This window comes from Myotis nattereri, assembly GCF_964212035.1.
Source record: "Myotis nattereri genome assembly, chromosome: 1".
In the NCBI taxonomy this organism is placed as follows: Eukaryota; Metazoa; Chordata; class Mammalia; order Chiroptera; family Vespertilionidae; genus Myotis; species Myotis nattereri.
This window is the reverse complement of record NC_138075.1, coordinates 46,386,905-46,411,517: the sequence shown is the minus strand read 5'-3', so window position 1 is coordinate 46,411,517 and position 24,613 is coordinate 46,386,905. Positions and strand designations below refer to the sequence as shown.

At 42.3% G+C, this 24,613-nt stretch overlaps 1 protein-coding gene across 1 annotated transcript in view; it reads left to right on the top strand.

Moving 5' to 3' along the window:
• The first annotated feature begins 1,293 nt into the window (after window positions 1-1,293).
• The window catches only part of HACD3 (3-hydroxyacyl-CoA dehydratase 3), a 35,943-nt gene continuing 12,623 nt past the window's right edge, over window positions 1,294-24,613 (top strand). Inside the window, exons 1-6 of the mRNA XM_081101864.1 lie at window positions 1,294-1,534; window positions 13,927-13,969; window positions 16,644-16,717; window positions 17,904-18,068; window positions 19,457-19,508; window positions 21,889-21,999. Of these exons, the coding sequence (XP_080957990.1) occupies window positions 1,448-1,534; window positions 13,927-13,969; window positions 16,644-16,717; window positions 17,904-18,068; window positions 19,457-19,508; window positions 21,889-21,999 (532 nt within the window). The 5' untranslated portion in view covers window positions 1,294-1,447. The remainder of the gene's footprint in view (window positions 1,535-13,926; window positions 13,970-16,643; window positions 16,718-17,903; window positions 18,069-19,456; window positions 19,509-21,888; window positions 22,000-24,613) is intronic.

Below are 24,613 nucleotides of genomic sequence, written 5' to 3'. Positions count from 1 at the left end.
CATTGTCCAGCTCTCAAGGATTCCCTCTGGAAAGGCTGCCATAGTTTCTACAGCCCTCAGTTCCTACCTTCTTCCTGCCTCTTTGTGAACACAGCACATTCCCCACATTAAAACCCTCGATATTTTATACATTCCACCCCCTGAGCTAAATGTTTCCTGAGAGCTGGCATCATTTCATGTCTATATCCCTGTGCTCAGCACTTTGGTAAGTCAATGAGTGCTAATAGAACTGAAGTATAAGCCATTTTTGTCGCAGACTTCTGGTTTTCATAGTAATGTTGCTTTCTCACGGTGGCAGACTTAGAGATGAAAGTGGATACAGATGAGCTAGCTTAAATTAGACATAAATTAGTGGTTTTGCTAGTTTGGGTTTCCTATTTTACGAGCGGCAAGTCTGCTCTATCCAATAGTATAGCACTAACATGTGGATATTTAAATTAATTGGGATATATAAAATAAAACATTCGGTTTCTCATTCTCACCAGTCACATTTCAAGTAGGCAAAAGCTTCATGTGGCTACCGTCATTGGGCAGCTCAGAATGAAATACTTCCATCAGCGCTGTAAACCTCTATCCTTTACGCTAACGCTCCCCTCCGAGAACACGCGCCCATCCTGATCCCACACCGCTCCCCTTGTAACCACCGCCATCCTTACTGTGTCCGTGATTGCTTGTGTCGCAGAGGCTGAGGGTTCCAGGTCGTCAGGGGCTGTTTCTTACTGCCGTGGCTCTTATGCTTAGCTTTGCAGCCCAGGTGGGCGTCCAGTTAGTGTTTAATTAGTGAGCGATAGAATGGGAAGGACAAGTCCCGACCAGCGTTTTTTTATTTTAAGCTTATTTATTTAAATGTTTTTATTGATTTCAGAAAGAGGAAGGGAGAGGAAGAGAGAGAGAGAGAGAGAGAGAGAGAGAGAGAGAGAGACATCAACGAATGAGAATCATTGATCGGCTGCCTCCTGCACACCTCACACTGGGGATGGAGCCGGCAACCCCGGCATGTGCCCTTCACCGGAATCGAACCTGGAACCCAACCCGGAATCCTTCAGTCCACAGGCCGACGCGCTATCCATTGAGCCAAACCAGCTAGGGCTTAAGCTTACTTATAAGCATCGCCCTAAAGAAGAGAAAAGCCCGTTGCACCTGCTGAGCGCAACTCCCGAGGCGGCCGCAGCCAGCCTGGGCGTCCGGCGCCCCTGGGCCCGCCCCTTCCCGCCATCGCCCCGCCCCGCCCCGCCCTCACCCGGCGGGTGCTGAGCCCCGGAGCCCGCGCCGCCGCTCCGGCTCTTCACTGCGCAAGTGCGGCCGGAGCGCGCGGGGCGTCTGGAGGCTGCGGGCTGCGGGCCCTCGGGAGCGCGGGGGTTTGGGCCTGCGATCACCGGCTGCAGCCGCGCACTGCCCGAGGCAGCGAGGCCCCCGAGCGGATCCCCCGCGCCCGGGCTGTGCGGCCATGGAGAACCAGGTGCTGACGCCGCACGTCTACTGGGCTCAGCGGCACCGCGAGCTGTACTTGCGCGTGGAGCTGAGTGACGTGCAGGTAAAGGCCGGGTGCGGGCGGCGGGACGCGCGCAGAGCCGGGGCTCCGGGGCTCAGAGGACTCGCCGAGACCCACCCGGACCCCCTGCCCCTTTGTTACCGGGCGCGCAGGAGAGACTGCAGTGCACCAGCGGGATCCGGGACGCGGTGCACTCACGGCGTCCAGCCTCGGGGAGGAGTTGGCCCTCGTCGGGGGAAACCCGCAGGTCCGGGTCACGACCCCCGAGCGGTGTAGGTACCTTCGGGGGCTGCGCGAGTCTCGCGGCGGCCTCGGAGGCTGACCCCGGCCTCCTCTTTGTTCGTAGTCTTCGGCCTGATGGAGCCCGAGCCCGGCCCTGGAGGCCTGGCCGTTAGGGTTTGGGTTTGCTGGGGCCGTTGGAGGCGTGGGATGAGCTCGTTGGGTGAAGGGCGCAGCGGGACAGTGGCTCGATGGGCCGTGGCTGGACGTCCGGAGCTGGCCTGCGAGGTCCAGCCGGTCCCTTCGGACCTTCAGGAGGCCAGCCGCTGTCTCAGAGGGGCCACACCCACCCCCAACCGTTCAGGGATGGAGATCACGCTTGTTAACTTGAAAGTCCAGAAGACCTCGAAGAAATGATTTTTATCCTTTCTTCTGAAGGCTGTGAGCTCAGGTTTGCTGAGTTGCATAGAGAACTTAAAAATGATCTTAAGTTGCATTGAGCACTTAGGTTTGATCTCATTTGTTCCCCGTGTGAACAAGCTGAGGTCTCCTCAGTGTTGGAGATTTCTGGACCCGAGTACCCCCATGTTTTTGTCCAAACCGTTCAGGATTCCATTCTTTGAGGAACTGAAATTTCAGTCTGGAATGTTCTTTCTATGGTCATCCTTACTCCCTCTTCTCTGACACTTAAACGCTCTCTGAGGTTATGTTTGGATCTGTCAGCCTGTCTGGCATATTGCCTTGCAAAGTGTGGGCGTTCTCTGAGTGTGAGCTTGATGAATCTAATCTTTACATCGGAATAGAAACCTGTTTTCCCATCGAAAGAGAAAAGACAATACTGGCCAGAATGCCTTTAAGTAGGCTGTAACGTTGCATGGGGTGTCATTTAATGTGTGAAACCAGGTCCAATTATACTTTGGCCTCAGAGAGTGAATGAATGTTTTGTGCTGGCTCTTCTCTGCTTCATGATGTCTTAATTAAAAAAGGAAGAAAACAAAGTTTTTGTAGATGGGGATCGAAGCCTCTATCTAGAGAGGACTTTTTCCAGCAATCAATAAGAAAAGTCCGGTCTGTTACAACAGTCTCTCTCTTTAAGTACTTAGCGTTATGTAGACCAATTAAATAAACTTAGACCCTGCCCTCTCTAGATGTGTATCATGTGATAAGGGTATAATATTCTGGGATACTTTTGAAACTACAAACAGAAAAGGTGTTTTTAAGGGGAAGGAAGTAGTGGTGGTGGAAAGAAGTGGTAGTTGGACAAATGGAAGAATGTATCATGCTTATATATTTTCTAAGAGATTTAAACCTTTTAGTTAAGAAACATGAACACCTCAATCATTTGCTATATTTAAAAATGTAAAGGTATATGTTTGAAACATAGTTAAAGAAATGTAAAGGTGGAAAAAAATAGAATTTTATTTTGGAGAGAGAAATCTTTTTTTTTTAACTTTTTGGGGAAAAAATAAATCTTTTTTTCTCCAATTGAGTTTTTTCCCTTTTCTTTTCTGGGATTTCCTGTATGTAATTCTGAGACATCCATTTCAGCTACCATTAGTTTAAAAGCAACATGTTCATACCATTGATAAAATAAATCCTCTACCACATGTGAGATGCTACAGATTTACAAAGATGAGTCAGACAGATTTGGCTTTCTAATGGTATATTATCTAGAAGAAAGTGTATTTCAAAAAGTTTTGTGCATGAGTATGTTTATTGGTAAAATTGGAGTTGAATATTGAACCAGGTTCCTGGTCTTAAAGGAATTTGTTACTTTTCTTTTGTTTAGTTAGAGATGACTTCCAGAAATAAGATGAAGAATTCTTGTCAAATGGAGATTGGGAGAAAATTCTAGAAAGAGAAAGGCATAGACTTTTAGATCTTCTGATTTGTACTGTGTGAACACCATCCAGCCAAAGACTGCCAGGAACACACTGCTTAAACAAGTTGGGGTTATTACTCTTTTCAGCAAGGGAAGGCATACCTCATACAATCATGGGGTGTTAAGAGGGTATTAGAAAGAACTGATTAGAGGTTGTGGACTTTGGTGATTCAAGGATGGTCTAAGGAAGTGGGATTCGCTTTAAAGGCTGTCATAAAATGATTGGTTATCTGAATAAATCTTACCTATAGGGAAGAGAGACTGGCACAAGAACAAAACTGTCAATACTTGGTAGGGAAGTAGCAGTCACATATTTTGGCCCAGAGAGGAAGGGCGTCTGGTATCTTATGAGTGACATGTTGGCCAAATTTTTGTCTGCCTACACAGACAAAAATCAAGGTTTCAGAATAACTTTGTCTGAGGTTGGTATTCTGTGAGATTGTTTATGTCCAGTAGGAGAATAACATGCTTTAGCTGTGAGTGCCAACCAAGCCAACTTCTGAATGTCAGGGGCTGCTTTTTATTTTATTTTATTAAAATATTTTTATTGATTTCAGAGAGGAAGGGAGAGGAAGAGAGAGATAGAAACATCAATGATGACAGAGAATCATGGATTGGCCGCCTCCTGCACGCTCCCTACTGAGGATTGAGCCAGAAACCCAGGCATGTGCCCTTGACCAGAATCGAACCCGGGACCTTTCAGTTCGCAGGCCAATACTCTATCCACTGAGCCAAACCAGCTAGAGCTTTTTTTTTTTTTTTTTTAAATTTCTTAATTCATTGCTCTATGTAAGCATGTGAAACCGGTGATTCTGGCTCAGGATGAAGCAACTCATTTATTTGTTCAATGAAAACCACTTGTGGAGTACCTACTCTTATCCTTAATCTAGGTGCTGGGTTGTTAGATAGCTCTCTGTCGCCTTCTGCTCTCTCATGTCCCATAGCTTATGTGTGAATTTCAGTGTTGAATTCCAATTTGGGGGCATCAGCTTTGCTCCCCTCCTTTTCTGAGACAGAGAACCATTGGGTTTTGTTGTTGTTGTTGTTTGTTTTTGAAAGACAGATCAATTTGTTTAAAAATGCAACTTAGCCCTAACCGGTTTGGCTCAGTGGATAGAGCGCTGGCCTGAGGACTGAAGGGTCCCAGGTTTGATTCCGGTCAAGGGCATGTACCTTGGTTGTGGGCACATCCCCAGCAGGAGGTGTGTGCAGGAGGCAGCTGATTGATGTTTCTGTCTCATCGATGTTCCTAACTATCCCTCTCCCTTCCTTTCTGTAAAAAAATCAATAAAATATATTTAAAAAAATAAAAATTCAACTTAAAAAACTCACGTTTCTATTCTGTCTTTGGAGCTGCAGGGTTAGTGGCTGATGAGAAACTACTGATGAGAGGAGGAATGGTGTGCAATAAAGCCTTCAATAGCAGCGTTGTCTGTGTCTGAGGTGAGCTGTAGCAAAGACGCTAGCTAGGAGTCTGTTGGAGCCAGGACAGGATTACTTTAAGAATAGACTTTATTTTCAAGATAAGCCTAATGGGCAGATTTGTGTCAGCAACCTTTGTTGTCAAAGCATTTGTTCACTTCTTAAGGCTTTTGTTTGTTTGTTTGTTTTAGTTGTGTGTGGGAGCTGTTTGAAAGATACGGTTCTTGTCCTTACCCAGTAGAGTCTGGTGGAGAGAGTGATAGCTGAAGATAAGAGATTGAGTCCTTGCTTTTTCACTTACTCTCTGGTGGCCACGGGTAATTCACTTAACTTTTGTGAGCCTTGGCCTCTCCATCCAAATAAATATGAACAATAACACCTCATTCACAGGATTGTTTTGAGATTTGAATTGGAAATTAGATTTGAAAGTGCTTTGTGAATTCCAGTGTGCTATTCAAGTGAAAGGGATTATTATTGTGATGTTAAGCCTTAGATGAGAGCAGTAGAACAGAAGTCTATTTGGAAATTTATCCATATAAGAAAACTTACTGTACAACAGTGTGGCTTTACAAATTAACATGGGAAAGGATGAACCATTCAGGAAGTTGTATTGGGACAATTGGTCATCCAAACGGCAAAAAAAGATAAGTAAGATCTTGCCTGCATACACAGAAATCAATTCTAGTTGGGTTAATAACATAAATGTATAAAGCAAAACTAAAAGAAAATATGGAAGACTGTATGGTATTGAAACAGGGATGAATGTATTAATCTAGACACAGAAAACATAAACCTTAAAGAAAAAGACTGACAAATTTAAGACAGACTTGAAGCAGATATTGTGGCACATATCACTGACAAATGACTTAGCATCTTGAATATATAAAGATCTACCTACAGATCAATAAGGAAAAGGCATATTACCCAATAGAAAAAGGCGTAGGTAATAAAAGCAGTTTAGAGTGAAACAAGAATGGCCAATAAAACCGAAAGATACTTGACCTCACTTATAATCGGGGATATTTAAATTAAAATGATAGGTCATTATTTCTCACAGTAGGTTGTGGAAAATGAAAAGTCTAACATTACCAACTGTTGGCAAAGATGTTCAACGCTGGGACATTCTTATACAGTGTGTGGGAGTATTAATTGGTACAACTGGTTTGGAGAACAGTTTGGCACTGTCTAGTCAAGCTGAAGATGCACATAATCTTATGCCTTGGAAGTTTTGCTCCTTAGAGACGCTCTTCCTTTCATGCACAAGGAGACAGCATGTTCATTGCAGCAAAAAATAAATAAAATAAAAACAATCTTAATTCTTATCAACAGAAGAATGGATAGATTGTGATGTGTTTATACAATGGCACACTGTACAAGAGCTAAAATAAATGAAGCAGAACTGCCCATATCTATAACGATAGAGTTTAGAAATATAAATTAAAAAGTAAACTCAAGAATTATATAGACAGTATGAAACCATTTATGTAACATGTAAAATAATACTTTATATAATAGTAAATACCCAACATGTTATAAGTGAATAAAGAATATAGTGGGTGCCCTGGCTGGTGTGGCTCAGCTCATTGTCCTGTGCACCCATTCGGGTCAGGACACATGCCCAGGTTGCAGGTTCGGTTGCTGGTCTGGGTGTATATGGAGGCTACCAATCAATATTTCTCTGTCTCCCTCTCCCTTTCTCTCTTTCTAAAATCAACAAAAACATAAAAAAGAAGAAGAAGAAGAAATACAATAGGAGTGATAAGCTCCAATTCTGGAATAGTGGTTACCTGTGAGAATGGGATGTGTTTGAGAGGGAGAGAGCAGTGGGATTGAGTAATTGTACAACTGTACCCATATCTACTTTATTTCTTTGAGAGGGAAAAAAAGGGCTGATGCAAGTAAAGCAAAATGCTAATGGATGAACATCCTTGCCATCATTATTATGAACTCTATGTCTGATGAATTTTTTATGTCATTTTCATTTAGGTCTTCTGGAGAATTCTCTTGTTCTTTCATTTGGGGCTTTTTTTTTTTTTTTGTCTCTCCATTTTGGCTGCCTGTTTGGGTTTGTGTCTGTGTATTAGGTAGGTCTGATAGCTACAATGGTGTTTGCTGTATTTTTCTGTGCATACTGATCGCTTCAAATATTTCATAATAAAGGTTAAATGAGTCTGAGCTGTTCAGAAACACAGTACAAAAACCACGTATAAAGGAGTAAAGTAATGAAATAATTTGGTAACGTTGAGCACCCACAATGGTCCAGTCACAGTGCTAGGTACCTGGGAGTTCATGTAAGCCTCATGCTTACTATATAACTCTTTTCTGCGCATGTATTGATCACACATGCAGCAAAGGTAAAGACCAACAACTTAAATAAAAAGGAGACTATTTTTTAAAGAGTTCGGTAGCAGATAGTTCATTGAACTCTGTAATTCTGTCAGAAATTATGAAAAGGGGAAAATTGATTTGATTTCAATTTATTAAATAGTTATTGAGGCATTAGGGATTCAGAGATTAATAAGACACAGAGCCTGCTATTAGGGAACTCAATTCTAGAGGGGCAGATAAACCAATAAACAATAATTACAGAACAGTGTGATAAGTAGTATAATAAAGGTGAAGAGGAGGTAGTAAGGAAACTATTAATTTTGATATTGGAAGTGAGTAGATGGGAAAAGGAATTAACATTTGACCTGGACTTTTAAAGATGAATAGATTTGGAAGCTTAGAAGACCATTCTAGTCAGAGGAAGAAAAGCATCTGTAATATGAGTGCTTATTAGATGCCAGACTCTTTGTAGATTATTGTAGTTCTCACAACAATCTTGTGAAATAAGGGGTCTTATTGTTTTGTTTTTTAAATGATGACAGTTGCTGTGGATTTGAAAGTGAATGATAGAAGTAAGTATGATATGACTAGGATTTGTACCCAGGTCTATTTGACTTCAAAGCCACCTTGTACCCTTTTCCTTATTCATTCTTTTTTTTCATAAGCAAAGGCACAGTTCCATCTCTGGTAAAAGATGGGCTAAATTGTGCACAGCAATCTTTCTGCTAAAAACAAAGTTTTAATGTAGGTGTTCAATATAAATCTTAAAATCATAAAAGATTCAACAAGTTAGAAAATAAAGTGGGAACTCAGAGGTAAGCTGAAGTTTGAAATTGCTTTTGCCTTGAGAACATTTGCTCAATTGCATGAACTTGAACTTTGGTTTTGACAGCCTGACAGAGTGCCGGGCATAGAAGTAAGATCAAATCTCACCAGAGATGCAATATGTAATAGGAAACCCTTCTCCCCATTAACTCTACGTAGAGGAAGGATGAACTAGAGGTAATAAACACACCCTATCTTCCTATCCCCACAGGCCTTGGCATTGAACAAAGAGGAAAAGGTCCTTGTGGACTTAAAACTGTTAGGTGGCTCTCAAAAGATTATGCAGCCCAAATTTACAGAATTTTGGAGATCTAAAACCCCTCAAGCCATGAATTCAGTTTAAAGTGGTCTAAACTGATAGGGCCCCTAGTTGCCTGGCAGAAGCAGATCTTTGTGGTGTAGCTGTGTTGATATCAGATAAGAGTTTTAGGTCAAATCTATTTTTAGAAATAAAGAGGTCATTTCATAATGATAGAGGTTTCAATTCACCAGGAAGATATAACAATATTAAACTTTTATATAACTAGTACCATGGCCTTTATAATATGGAAATTAACAGGTATAAGGAGAAATAGACAATTTTAAAATATTGTGATTTTTCAGTCTGGCCTGTGTGGGTCAGTGGTTGAGCATTGACCTATGTGAACCAGGAGGTCACCGTTTGATTCCCAGTCAGGGTACATGCCCAGGTTGCGGGCTTGATCCCCAGTGTGGGGCATGCAGGAGGCAGCCGATCAATGATTCTCTCTCATCATTGATGTTTCTATTTCTCTCTCCCTCTCCCTTCCTCTCTGAAATCAATTAAAATATATTTTTTAAAATACCGTGATTTTTCACTAATTGCTAGAATACAAAATTCCAAGAAGGTAGATAAATGTGAATAATTAATTAACAGTAAACCTAATGGTTATAAATAATACTGCATCTAATAATTTTCAAGTTTACTCAGACCATTTATAAAATTTAACCATATACTGCTTCCTCAAGCAAGTCTCCATAAATTTGAAAGGATTAAAATCATATAGGGAATGTTCTCAGATCACAGTGTAATTGAGGTAGAAATTAATAACTAGAAAGTCTCTTGTGTTTGGTAATTAAGAAACACTTCTCAGTAACCCATGCTATAAGGGGAAAAAACGATAATGTAAATTAGGAAATATTTTAGAGTATGATAATGAAAATAATATATTCAGAGCTTGAGAGATGCCACCAAAATAGGAATTAGCATGAAATTTATATTTTTAAATGTTTATATTTAAAGTATTAATTAAATAAAATAATTAAGTCTGAAAATTATCTGAGTCCATTTCAAGAAGTTAGGAAAAAAATAGCAAATTCTCTCAAAGTTGAAGAAGAAAATAAAGAACAGAAATAGAAAGCAAAGATAGAATCAATAAAGCTAAAAGTTCTTGAAAAGACAATTAAAATGGACAGATCTCTTGATAAGATTAAGACAAAAATGGTAGTAATAATGAAAAAGGCTTAACTATACATAGACACTACAGACATTAAAAAGCAAAGAGGATATTGAATTTGTCAGATAAAATGGATAAATTCTTCAAAAGTAAAGATGTTTCTATCAAAGAGATAGAAAACCTAAATAGCACAATAACCATTAAATAAATCAGTAGTCAGAAATCTTCCCACAAGGAAATTTCCAGATTTGAGTGGCTTCACCATTGAGTTCTACCAAACATTTATAGACATAATTCTAGTTTTATTAGTTATCTATTACTGCATAACAAATCACCCCAAAATATAATGGTTTAAAACAACAGTAATCCGTTATCATCTCTCTGTGGGTCCTTCAGAAAGGATCAGGGTTGTAGTCAGATGTCAGCAGTGTGATAGCCTGGGGTGCTCACTTCCAGGGTGTCTCACCTTGTTGGCAAATTGGTGTGCACAGGTTAGTTTTCCATGTAGTCCTCTACACAGGACTCTTGAGTGTTCTTGTGACTTGGATGTCTGTCTTTGCCCAGAGTGAACAGTCAGCGACCTGATGGAAGCTGCAATGGCTTTTATGACCTAGCCTCAGAAGTCGCATTGTTTTTTCCACTGTATTCTGTTGGTTACTCAGGTCATACCTGACGTCAGCTAGCAGGGGACCACACAGGGTGTAAATACCAGGGGAAGAGGCTCACTGGGGCCATCTTAAGGCTGGCTACCACACTAGCCTTGCACTTACATTTCCAGGAGAGAGAGAGAGAGAGAGAGAGAGAGAGAGAGAGAGAGAGCGAGCTCTCCAACTCTTTTATGAGGCAGATATAAGAAAGGGAAATTATAGGCCAATCTCATTTATAAATATAGATAGATACTCCCTCTGTCCCATAATAATCGTAGCAAGTGAATATTTAAACGGGAATTATTGACGAATGCAGCTGTAAGTTATGTTGTAGCGCAAAATTGCGAAGCCTTCAATCAAAATCAGTGTTTCATGACATCTGTCATTTGTTTTGACACATCTTTCAATTTTTAGGTTAACCTAATTATTATGAATGAGCATCAATTTTTCTAATTTCATCCACTGATCGAAATCAATTGTTTTATTTCAGTTGAATATTGACCCATTGTAAAAGTAAGATGAAAAAAAGAGTTTTCAAGCCAAGATTGAGTTGTGATTGTCCAGTTCTTGATGCAGCAAAAGAAAAAGGAAAAGTTGCAGAAAGGTGCAATTACATTAGCTGCAAAACAATTTAAGTGCAACAGAATGACCATATCAAGAATTTGGAAATGTGCTTCCAAAAATAATTGTCAAGGAGAATCATTTTTTTTTTTAAATTAAATCTTTATTGTTCAGATTATTACATTTGTTCCTCTTTTTTCCCCCCATAACTCCCCTCCTCCCAGTTCCCGCCCCACCCTCCGCCCTCACTCCCCACCCACTGTCCTCATCCATAGGTGCACGATTTTTGTCCAGTCTCTTCCCGCATCTCCCACACCCCTTTCACCCCCAAGAATAGTCAGTCCATTCCCTTTCTATGTCCCTGATTCTATTATAATCACCAGTTCATTCTGTTCATCAGATTATTTATTCACTTGATTCTTAGATTCACTTGTTGATAGATGCATATTTGTTGTTCATAATTTGTATCTTTACCTTTTTCTTCCTCTTCCTCTTCTTAAAGGATACCTTTCAGTATTTCATATAATCCTGGTTTGGTGGTGATGAACTCCTTTAGCTTTTCCTTATCTGTGAAGCTCTTTATCTGACCTTCAATTCTGAATGATAGCTCTGCTGGATAAAGTAATCTTGGTTGTAGGTTCTTGGTATTCATCACTTTGAATATTTCTTGCCATTCCCTTCTGGCCTGCATAGTTTCTGTTGAGAAATCAGCTGACAGTCGTATGGGTATTCCCTTGTAGGTAACTGAGTTTCTTTCTCTTGCTGCTTTTAAGATCCTCTCCTTATCTTTTGCTCTTGGCATTTTAATTATGATGTGTCTTGGTGTGGTCCTCTTTGGATTCCTTTTGTTTGGGGTTCTGTCAAGGAGAATCTTATGCTAATGTTGATTCTTTGAAAAAACAAAACTGTGGACGTAAATGCAAAGATTATGGAGAAAAACTGGAAAAACTTAGACACATTCCTCTCAGCAGAAGAGGCGCCGTGTTAGCCTTTGATGATATTTCTCCCGCAATGCTGGATACTACGTTTCTTTCACTTCAACAAGTTATGCTGGAAGCAATGAAGAACGATGGCTCCAATAACTGTAAGCTCACGCATGTAGGGAAAGCAAAGCTTCGCAGCCAAGGGATCCTCCCTACAAGTTTAAAATGCAGTAACGAAATTTTTGAAAAATCCAGAAACTATCTGAACACTCAAAATAAGAATTAGGAGTACTATTTTTAATTTAATCTAGTTTTTTTTGATAATAAATGTTGCGTTCTATATTTATTTTATTTTGCTACTATTATTATGAGACAAATTACATTCATCAACTGCTACTATTATGGGACAGAGGGAGTATAATTTTTATATTGCTTCAGGTCTCTTCCCAATTTTGAACTTGTGTCTGGCATAAGCATTAAAAAAAAATATATATATATTTTTTATTGATTTCAGAGAGGAAGGGAGAGGGAAAGAGATAGAAACACCAATGATGAGAAAGAATCATGGATCAGCTGCTTCCTGAATGCCCCACATGGGATCAAGCCCGTAACCTGGCATGTGCACCTACCGAGAATTGAATTGTGACCTCCTGGTTCATAGGTTGATGCTCAAACACTGAGCCATGCCGGCCGGGCTGGCATAAGTATTTTTAACTGAAATACCTCTCCACTGCCACCACCTTTGGAGAAGCTGAACCTGAAATGTCCAGTGCACTGCTGGATAGGAGGCTGTCCCATTATTGCTGAGCTAGCATCTGAAATCTGGCCCACAAAAATGCTGAATGAGCTCCTGGACTTGGGCTGTGGCTGGCTACTTAGACCTTTACACACATCCGTCTGTCTGAGGAGAGTAAACTGGGCCCCTAAAACTCTATTTTCCTTCCATATGAGTTAGGGTATGGGGAACAGAGTTGGGCAAGAAGTGACCTAGGTAGGAAACGTACTTCTAAGACATCCCAGAACTCTAGCCTTCAGGATAATATTTACATCAAAACCCCTTTTCCCTTGCTGAGGAACCATGCCCCTGGACGTGTAGGCCCCCCCCACCCCCCTTTTTAAAAAAAAAATTAGGCTTCCTAACTCTAACTCCCTCTTCCTGCTACAGAGATCACCAAGCTCAGCCTGAAATCAATGCTCCCACTGGGGAGGTTCTTAATATAAAGTTTGGCTCAAATGCTGTCCCCACCCCAAGCCTTCGCTATTCCCCTTTTCCCAACATTCTTGGCTATGAATAGAGAGTCTAGGCTCCCACTGCCTCTCAAAACCTTCTGCCTGTCTTGTTGGTTTCCTTTGATGCATGATAGAGCGCGGAGAGCTGAGCCTACAGGAGGAAAAGAAATAAACTAGTTAGGGCACTGCAAACATGCACTTCTTGCTTATTAACTTTGAGCTGAGAGGTAGGAGGTGAGTGGTTTTTCATTTACTGGGAAAAGTGTTAGTTTCATTTTAAATTATGCTGCTAAAGGCATGTAGCAATTTCTGGGAATAAAGGAACAATTGGAGAATTCCGATGTCTGATCTCCTCTAGTCTTCCTTGGGATGGGGGTTAAGAGATTGTGGAGCCTCAGGTGAAGGCACTTGCATGTTTCATATTCATCCAACCACCCTTAATCCCTCTCTTATTGGATTAATTTATTCTTCATGTTACAATATAGGCCTTAAATTTGGTGAAGCTTTCCCCAACTATTTTGTTCCCATTGTGCTTGCCGACTTAACTGTACAATTACTGCTTTTACTACTCTTTGGGTCTTGAGCGTACTATTTGTTATCTTCTCACAGGAAATGACTCATCTGTTCCACTAGGTTCTCTGCCTCCACAGCTCAGGGACTGAGTCTTAGAGGTCTGTGTATTCCCTGTAACACCTCACGTAGCACCTTGCACTATTTGCAGTCATCAGAGTGGACTGGCTCAGTATCTGATTGTTCTGCATAGTTAGAGCAGGTTAGGGTCCTTCTTGCAGGAGCCTACAATCTCAGATGGGTACAGCTAGGCATAGAGAAACCCTATGCAGATATGTGAATAAACAACTAAATATATTCTCTGGGAGAGGCACAGGGTAGGAGGTTGAGTCCCCAAGGGGGAAGGATGGTTTTAATTCCATTTTTTCTCCTCATTAAAATGCCTTCTCACATCCTTGGTCTCTTTTCACAGAATCCTGCCATCAGCATCGCTGAAAATGTACTGCATTTCAAAGGTCAGTATTCGGGCAAATGTTCCCAGCTCTGTACACAGTTAAAGAGGTGTAGTGGTGGTTTCTTTTTATTTTTATCTATTTGTTTTATTCACTTTCTCTGATACTCTTGCGGTAAACTAGGTTGTTTTGAAATACTTGATTAAGGAAGTCAAAGAAGTTGTTTAAAATACTGCTTTCCCCTTGGAGAGGCAAAAAAGAATCCTGGGCTAGAAATGCGGAGATTAATTCTGCTGCTCCCTCAGGCAACTATTAACTTCTCTGGACCTATAAAGTGGGGTATGGGTTATAAGTTGTGTTTCTCAAATTTGAGGACCCAAAACATCTGAGAATATGTCCTCAGCATCCTCCAGGGCCGTAGACCCAGATTGAAAAGCATGTTAGGAGTTAGGTATGGTCCCTTTAAGTGTATGTGGCTTCATTGCAGCGGTGAACACAGCCCCTGAACTTGTGATAACTATTAGGTAGTCATCACTTGACCTTTTACTTTTATTTTTTAAGGTTATAATGAAACAAAAAAATAGAAATTTTCTTAATGAGGCTGTGTGGCTCCCTGATATTATACTTACAGACCAGTTTAAGAAATACTTATTCTAGATGCTACCTAAAGCTTTTCTAGCTCTGACGGTCTCAGTTCTGTGAATCTGCCTCCATCTCCTTTCTCCTCAGTTCATCAGCGATGCCTCAGATGGTAGGTCTGGAGTTATTGTCACCCCATAGGGTGGAATTTGCCGGGAGCTGGTCCATCCTTGCTGTTTCAAGGGACCTGGCATATATGGCATACTGTTCTTAATATGTTTGCTCACCTTCTTGGCACTATGTGTTTTAACCAAGGTCACCTCTCTGAGAAAGGTTGTTTCCCCAGGTAGGGATTTTCCCCTGAAGTTAGGGAGGGAATAAAACCCCTTAACTAAGTGCCAGGCGGGTAATTAATCACTTTAACTACGAACAATCATGCTTAAGCTACATAATCTTTACTCCCTGGAATGGAGATAAGAAACGCCCTAACCTTTGGAATAGAGATTGATAGGATTGGAATCAAGTGGTATAAATACAGATGTAACAAGACAACAGGACACAGAACCTAGACACAGAACCTAGACACAGAACCTACATAGAACCTAGAGACAGAAGAACTTCGCTGGAGAGAACATGGCAAAAGATCCTGGACAGAAACTGGAGACAGAACCTAGAGACAGAACCTAGCGAGAGAACATGGCAAAAGATCCTGGACAGAAACTGGCCACAGAACCTGGAGAGAGAACCTAGCGAGAGAACCTGGCTGAAGAACCTAAAGACAGAATCTGGCTACAGAACCTGGATAGAACATGGGAAGAGAACCTGACTAGAACCTGGTGACTGAACCTGGCTGGAGAACCTGGACAGAACCTGGCTGGAGAACCTAGCGAGGGAACATGGCTACAGAACCTGGCTGGAGAACCTAGTGAGAGAACCGAACCAGAACTTCACTGGAGATCCTGAACAGAACTTGGCTGGAGATCCAGACCAGAACTTGGCTGGAGATCCTGGCTGGAGATCCTGGCTACGCTGCTGATCAACTGAACGCTGTCTCCATGTCATTCCTTCTTCGCCGACTCCGTCCACACCTTTGGGGACCCCTGGACCTGCTGGGGTTGGACCCCAGCAGGAATTCTCCCTAATTGCTTTCTGTGCTAGTTTCTTGGAATGTCGTGAGTGAGTGAGTAGGGTAATGGGACATTGAAGTGTTTCTGCTTTACATGAGATTCCATCTGCCTTAATATACTTGCATGAAATCACAGCCTGGCTTTTGTATCTACTTTTCAAGATGAGAGCAGTGGTGGCAGCAGCTCCGATTTATTTTAGGAGTTAAACATTTGAAAAGAAGTTAAAGTGATAAAAGTGCGTCTTGCCACTTGGAGCTTATAGACTGTTCTGTCTTAAGGAATTTATGGTTTTAGGGAACATTAGCTACCTGTAGCAAATATTAGGCAGGTCATGCTGCATAGGGCCCGATGAAGAAATAGAACCGAATTGATAGACAAGCCCGAGAGTTAGAGGGGAGGTGAAGTGCAGCAGCCCCTGGCACTGAGGCGTGGCCAGACCTGGGGAGAGGAGCCATGCCAAGGCGCAGGTCCACCCTGGGCTTTCCTGCCAGTGCCATTTGTCCTCTCAGGATTGAGCTGAGAGAATGATTTTTCTTTTTTTTTTTTCCCATGTGGGATGTGCTATAGGAAAGTGAGCTTCTCCATTTTCTATCCCTGATTGAAAAGTATTAGGTTCAGAGCTTTCTCTGAGACAATCCAGCATTTCCATGCACCCAGCAACTTTCCTTAACCTGATTTTTCTCTGCTCTGGATTCAGCGCCAAAGTGCATGTGAAAGTTAAATTTATATCTATGTGATACCTTTGGCTTTGCTTTCTGTAATCCTTTCCCTGCCTATTATCTGTACTGAGCATCGTGAGGGCCATGTTGGAAGATGAATTAACATCTCTGGAACTGACCATCAGAGGACATATGGAAATGAACTTCTGTCCAGGATCCAGCTTATCTAGCTGTTGAGTAGCTCTTCTCACACGCCCCGACTCTTTCTGGCAGGACCATTGACATTTGTATACTTCTGAAAGAACTGCATTCAGCTTTTGGATGGCCTTTCTCTGCTCAAGTTCACAGTAACCCACATTTCTTCCTTTATAGCTCAAGGACATGGTGCCAAAGGAGATAATGTCTATGAGTTTCACCTGGAGTTCTTGGACCTTGTGAAGCCAGAGGTATGTTCTTTCCTTTCTATTTTAGGAAATAAATACTAGTAATTTAGTGAAATGAAATGGGGAGGAACGGTTGTGGGAAAGAAAATAAAAACCGAAGGGGAGGAATTGTGCAAATCGGAGAATCTGAGGTGATTCTGGCTCTGCCACTAATTAGTGGTTGACCAAATCCTTTTACTTTTTTGAGTTTCCTCATGTGTTAAATGAAGAATTGGATCATGGTCTCTTATCCAATCTGGTGTTTTCCAGCTCTGATATTCTGGTTTTTAACGATGACAGAGGAGGAGTATGGTACCCATAGAGAGCAGTACGGAGGGCAGGTGAAGCCCACACAGGCGCTGCTTTCCTGCGACTTTGCCTGAGGGGCAGTAGAAATCAGAAAATGCTGAGGCAGTTGATCTTTAGAAAGAATGCTGGGCGTATATTGAAGTTTCCCTTCTCTCAGAGCTTGAGAAAGCCTCTGTAACTGGAAGGGAGGGAATCCAGCACATGGTGTATTTCAGTTTCTGGAATTACACTCTTGTCTTATCTATGAGGGTTTGAGCATATTGCTCTCCGTCTGCAGGAGGTTTCTGTTGTTTTGGTTGTTCTAATAGACAGCAGTGATTTAAGGAGTGGAGCACTTGTCATGGGTCTTGCTTTGGAGGCAAAGGGGAAGACATGTAGAATAATGAACTGCAACAGCCACTAAGAATTCGAGTTTAGTTGGGAAGACTCCCCAGGCTGACCCATGTGAAAAAGTTGTATCTGATCCAGTACAGTTCTAGCCTTGATTAGATCTTCCTAAAATAAGGACTCTCTCTGCCAGGACCATCTTCATGGGAGGAAAATTTGGAAGTTGAGGATGCACTTGGAAGAGTGATTGGATGAAGTGCCCTGCATGATGTAGATCTGGCAGGAGGTTCATTTAGTTTCTTCTAATAAAACCAGGAACTCTCGGCCTTTCTTATCCTGATCTCCTGTGTCATTCATTGGGTGAATCATAAACTGCTGTTCTTAGCAGATTTTCCCGATACCAGCTTGTGGTGTAGATGTTCTCTTTGCATCAGGATGTGTAGGAACAGAGAAGGGAGGGGAATAAGTCTACTCTTTAGTTCTCTGTATAGTCACCCTGGCTTGGGGCAGTGTCAGAGGAAGAAGAGGGGATAGGAAGGAGAGAGCATTCTCACATTCTCATTTTCTCTCTTAGCCGGTTTACAAACTGACCCAGAGGCAGGTAAACATTACGGTGCAGAAGAAGGTGAGCCAGTGGTGGGAGAGACTCACCAAGCAGGAGAAGCGCCCACTGTTTTTGGCCCCTGACTTTGATCGCTGGCTGGACGAGTCTGATGCGGAAATGGAGCTCCGAGCCAAGGTCAGTAAGGACCCTAGGACCTCGACAGAAATCGTGAGGAGACCAAGTTATTTGGGCCACCTAAGATACTTACCAGGGTCTGATAGAATAAATACGAAGTTAGACATTAAGTTAACGACCTGGAGACATGGTTTTATAGAAGTACTGGTCATGTATCTTGTCGACTGTTCCTTGGTGTGTTTTTCATGATTGGTTTTGGGGAGGAAGACCACAGATCATGCCATATCATGGGTACATACACTATCAATATGACTTATCACTGTTGATATTGATCTTACTCATGTGACTGAGGTAATGTTTGTCAGGTCTCTTCATTGTAATGTTACTTCCTCCCCTCTCCTTACTGTACTCTTCGGAAGGAAGTTACTGTGCATAGCCCACACTTAAGGAGTGGGGAGTGATGCTTCCCATCTTCAGGGTGGAGTATCTACATATTTTATTTGAAATTATTCTGTGTTGGGGATTAGTCTCTCCCACTTATTTATTCAGTCATTTAAAAATGTCAGTAGACTCATTAATACTTACTTTATAGTTTGGGTTATAATACGGGCCGTGTTATTCATTTTGTTGCTCAGACTGTTTCAGTTTGGTCAATAGAACTCCTTCAGTTGGGTCTTGTGTCCCTTTGACAGAGCTCATAGCTCCATCGCTATGGGGCTTTCTCCTTTCTTTGTGTGTGTGTGCTTCTTTAATTTCTGGCACTGTAAGCTGCTCCTGGCTTATCTTGTATGTTCCCTGCTCAGTGCTAGAATCAGCCATTCTCCAAGGAACTCTGTTCTTTTTAGTGGAGAATGGTAGTGGAAACCAAGCTCTGGGCTTTGGTATGCTTGTTGCTGCTGGGCTATCATCGCTTCTTGGTCCTCTCAGCTGACTGAACAACAAACGATGTGTGTGCATACTGGCCTATGCATATACATCTATCCATAGATATTTCTATATGTAACCACCTATATATTAACCTAATATGAATTCATATGATGTGGAGACAAGGTTTTAGATTCTGGAAAATGATACTAAAAATCTAGAGGTGTTAGAAAATAAAATAGCAGTCTATTTTCTGCCTTAAATTTCTGTTTGTTTCTATGACCAAGACAAATCTGAATGTCTCTCCAGCTCTAAGATGTCAAGACTACCCACTTGATAGATTAGAAGCCAGCTGATTGGCTCAGTTCTGTGAGCACTGGTTGGGCTCACAGATGTTAATGCTACTCAGTAAGGAGGAGGAGTCAGGCTTTTTGGCCTCCTGAGCTAGGACATTTTCCCCAATGAAGTACGAGCACAATTGGAAGAGGCTTTCAGGGAGTCAGATCACTTATCCAACATGTGGACTTTTGCAAGCACCTTGGAATTCTAACTTTTCTTCTTGAAAACTTCTGTCCAAATTCCAGGAAGAAGAACGCCTAAATAAACTCAGAATGGAAAGCCAAGGCTCCCCTGAAAGTAAGTTGCCCCTGCTGCTATGGTAGTTACCATTTAATTTGTGATAGAGGTGGGGGTATGGATGAGTGTGATGTGGTAGGAGAGCTAATATTGTGTAGGTGAGTGGATGAGCAGTCCCTAATGTCCAGTGCTTATGCTGTGCACATCCACATTAGAAGCCTTACTTTTAATGTTTCCCTTTAAAAAAAATTTTTTTTTATTGATTTCAGAGAGGAAGGGAGAGGAAGAGAGAGATAGAAACCTCAATGATGAGAGAGAATCATTGATCAGCTACCTCCTGTACTCCCCACACTAGGAATTGAGCCCACAACCTGGGCATGTGCCTTGACTGGGAATCGAACCTTGATCTGGTTCTTAGGTTGACGCTCAACCACTGAGCCAAGCCGGTTGCGTAATGTTTCCCTTCTATTTGGATCTTACCATCATCTGGTATATAGTATGGAAGAACCTTAGTCTCTTGGATGGACCTAATGTCAGATGGCAGCATGTACTGCATGGACATGTGGAAATATGATGGAGGTCTAAGGCTACACTCCATCCAATCTGATGTTTTTCTCCCAACTGAGATCTTAAGGGCTGTGCCACAGGTAAGTGTGGTTGTCAACCTTGAAAAAAATCCATATCTATTTCTGTCTGTCCAACCACTTATAAGCATTAAGTTCTGTAAGTGTACTATCTTCTGGGTGACATAGATTAAATTCAGCAGCTATCTATTAAATTCTTGCGGCACTGAAAGCATTATACTAGTCCGTTGAGGTGTGGAGTCAAGGAATTCATCAGCACCTGTGCTCTAAGAGCTTGCATTCTAGAGGGAGGACTCTGAAAGTCTTTAAGTTAAAACTAATGCTGAAAAACGGAATAATATAAGAGTTCCTCATTTGTTCACACTTTTTCAAGTTTTAGTGGTGCATATTTGGCATGCCATAATAAGGGAGTGGAAAGTTGTAGAGCAGTGGTTTTCAGACTATGTTTCATGGTACCCCAGGGGTTCCCAGAGATGCTTTGGAGGGATAGGCCAACCAAACATTTCCACTTTAGTCAAAGCAATTGTGCTTTTGTGTTTCATGGCATTGTTAATAAAGTTTCTCTTGAAAAGAAGATTTCATTGCTCTAAAAAAAAAAGATTTGAATAACTACTAATTTAGAGAAATATTCCCTTAGAAAAGCAAAGAAGGGGAGACAATTAGTGGAGATAAAGAATAGCAACATAAAAGGCCACCTGAGATTTAAATTAATATTTTGTGTTTAGAGGGATAACTTTCAAAAATATAGGAAAATACTTATATATTGATTTTTAGAATGTTAGGTAAAACTTTAACAGTTTTATTTAAATTCGTAAAGGTTCTTAATGAAAGAAGTTTTTTATGATTGGGAAGTATAATAAACTTTTATAGTTTTGAAGAAAAAGTGTTAATTTGTCTAGCTTTTTTGACCCATTAGAATACGGTTGCTTTTGCTTGGAGCATCATCCAAGTGTGTCTGCAGAATGTCTGTAGTCTAGGAGTGCATTTGTGGCAGCAGAACCTGCACTCCATGGCTCTTCTCTTGAGAAGCCTTTCCTTTGCCCCACTCTTTTGACTCAACCATGACCCTAAGTTTCTCACTCCTTCCTTAAGTCTGTAATTAGCTATTTCACAAACCTTAGGCTGCAGACAAAATTAATGTCCCTTATTCTTTTGCCTCTCAGATTGTAATTTTCCCCCTTTGGTTATGTCCTCATTCTACCCATCCTCCAAAGCCCAGATCAGATTCTTGCTTGATTCCCATTTCCCAGCCTAATGTAGTTTTCTCACCTTAAATTTTCACAAGATGTTACCTGTCATTCTATCTTGTATTATGGTTTTAGATTGTAAGTTCTTTGAATCTCAATAGTGCCCCTCCATACCTTGGACATTGTAGGTGTTCAGTTAATGCTTGGTTGAATGAATATATGATCAAATATCAGAATTTTTTTTATTATTCATTCTCTCTCTTTGAGCTAGTTTGACCTCCATGACCTTGAAAAATTCCAGAAAAGAAGTAACTATAGATTATATTAAGATAACAAGAATAGGAGTTGAGTATAGCTTTCCTCCCTTCCTTTAATGCCTCCTAAGATATATTCTCTTCTTGGATTTGTTATGTCTGTATACTTATGCTCAAGGCTCTGAGGGGAAAGACTGCTGAAAACATACCTTGGAGCGCAGTGTTCCTCATATTTTTTCTTTCTGTTTGTCTGTGGGACCAGGAGCCAGGCTGGTGCAGGCCTGGGCCAGGTATTTGTGTGGGAGCTTAGAGCACCCCAATAGGAAAGAGGGATGAAGTTTACTCTAGGGTGCCCTACATAGCCCTCTCCTGCTGTGCTGCTTGTAACAGTTTACTGCCTTGCTTTGCTTTCCAGCTCTTATAAACTTGAAGAAAGGATACCTGTTCATGTATAATCTTGTGCAATTCTTGGGATTCTCGTGGATGTTTGTCAACATGACTGTGCGGTTCTTTATCCTGGGAAAAGGCAAGTACCAAATTTTAACACTGTTTTTTTTTTTTTTTTTTTTTTAGTAGATTGGCCCACTACTCATCAAAGGTAATACTCTTTGCCTTTGGTATTAATATTAAACGCCCATATTTGTATAGTACTTAATGCTTTTCATTGTATTTTCATATCTTCTATTTCCCATGGTCTCTGAAACAGGCTGATATTCCCTCTCTTTAACTGGTGAGGTAACAGGTTTAGAGATGGCCAAAGAAATGATCCATGTCCACACAGCTTGCAAGGGTCATATCTTGGACTACTATCCCTTTCTCTATTCATGACATGATAGTTTATAACTAAAGAAATTAATGTGATACTTCTAATGCCAAAGTTATTTAAGTCCAAAAGGGATCTCATCCTTTTGAGGTCTAAATAGATTCTCAACTGAACTGTTCTAAAAATGAATCAAAAGACTATCTTAAAGATATTAGTTCTTGATAAATTAGTTTGCATGTTTAATAGTATTCTGGCAAAGTAAATGACAATAGAAAATATTTGAGAATGTGATCTAAAGTATTATGAAATTTTATTGTGAACAATAAATAGATAATAAAATTTGGGGGGGGGGGAGAAAGGTAATGGGAGAGGACTTTACCCACCTGATATAAAAGAATCTGTATATATAAAAGACTAAGTGATTGTCCGACTGTCTGACTGGTAGCTATGAATGTGCTGACCACCAGGGGGGCAGACGCTCAATGCAAGAGCTGACGAGCTGCTGTGACTTGGCAGCGGTGGTTCTCGGATGATGCACCCTGGAAACAGAGAGGAGGGGGCCCATTTCTGGGGTGCATCACCTGAGAACTACCCTCTCTCAATCCGGGACCCTCGGGGGATGTCAGAGAGCCGGTTTCGGCCAGATCCCTGAAGGCCAGGCCAAGGGACCTCACCTGTTAGAGGGACCCTGCTCACTCCGCAGACACCCTTTGAGCTGCCGCGCCACCCCAGGTAAGGCCGGCCGGAGAGGGACCATGGGAGGTTGGCTCCAGTGTGTGTCCGGCCGCTCTCGCTCAGTCCTGCCCCTCCGGCCACCGTCTAATTAATTTCCTTTCAATGTGCACGAATCCTTGCACTGAGGCACTAGTGATAATTAAAATAGTATGGTCTTAGTGTAAGAACAGACTAATCAGCAGAACAGATTAGGTGGCCTAGGAATAGTTCTTACATTATATACATACCTCAATTATCTACACTAATAAAAGAGAAAAATGGTAATTGGCGTACGGCGATACCGTTTTCATTGGCTAATCAGGGCTATATGCAAATTAACTGCCAACTAAGATTGGCAGTTAACTGCCAACAAGATGGCGGCTAATTTGCATATGTAGGCACAATGCAGGGAGGCGAAAGGGAAAGCAGGAAGAAGCCCCCTGCCACTGATAGTGATCTGAAACCCAGGGGGGAGCTAAGAGCTGGGGGGCAGGGCAAAGGCGGCCCTGGGGCTGCCTTTGCCCTGCCCCCCAGCCATGATCGGAGAATCAGGCGCCTTTGCCGCCCTGGCCAGTGATAGCAGGAAGTAGGGGTGGAGCCAGCAATGGGAGCTGGGCACGGTCGAAGCTGGCAGTCCCAGGAGCTAGGGGTCCCTTGCCTGGGCCTAAAGCGAAGCCCACGATCACGGCGCCCCCCGCTGCCACTGCAGGTCCCCGCTGCCTGGGCCGGATGCCTAGGCCAGAGGCATTAGGCCTGGGCAGGGGCGGAGCCTGCAACCGCGGGGAGCTGGGGGTCCCCCGCCCAGGCCTGACACCTCTGCCGGAGGCCTCAGGCCTGGTCAAGGGGCCAATCCGGTGATTGGTGATTGGAGGGTGATGAGGGTCAACTCCTCTGGCTGAGGCATCAGGCCTGGGCAGGGGCCTGGGTGGGGGGTGGAGCCGGGGATTGGGGGGATATGATGGTCCCCTTGCCCAGGCCTGAAGCCTGGGTCAGAGGCGTCAGGCTTGGGCGGGGGGTGGAGCAAGCGATCAGAGGGAGATGGGGGTCCGCTGCCCAGGCATGATTCCTGGGCCAGAGGCCTCAGGCCTGGGCGGGGGCCAGAGCCAGTGATCGGGGGGAGATGGGGGTCCCCTGTCCAAGCCTGACACCTCTGGCGGAGGCGTCAGGCCTGGGCAAGGGGCCGATCAGGCGATCGGAGGGTGATGGGGGTCAACACCTGAGGGCTCCCAGTATGTGAGAGGGGGCAGGCTGGGCTGAGGGACACTCTCCCCCCCGCCCCCCACACCCAGTGCACGAATTTCGTGCACTGGGCCCCTAGTATATGATAAAGAAATAATGAATCAATGGAAAGGGAAATATTATCCAGTACTAAATTGATTAGGTTTGGGCACATGAGGGAACAAGGACTCTGACTCTTCTCCTTTACACTGTATACAAAAATAAATTCGTTCAAAGGACTTAAGAATTATTTATCAAAAAGTTAAACCACAATTGAAGATAAAGTAAATATTTATAAAAATCTCATGTGGAATGTTAGGCCTTTCTAAGCTTAAAAATGTTAAGAGAATCATAAAGGAAAAGGTCAATATATTTGACTACAATAAAATATCTAAATTCCTGTATCTGAAAACACCCCAGCCAAGAAAGCATTAAAGATTAAAAG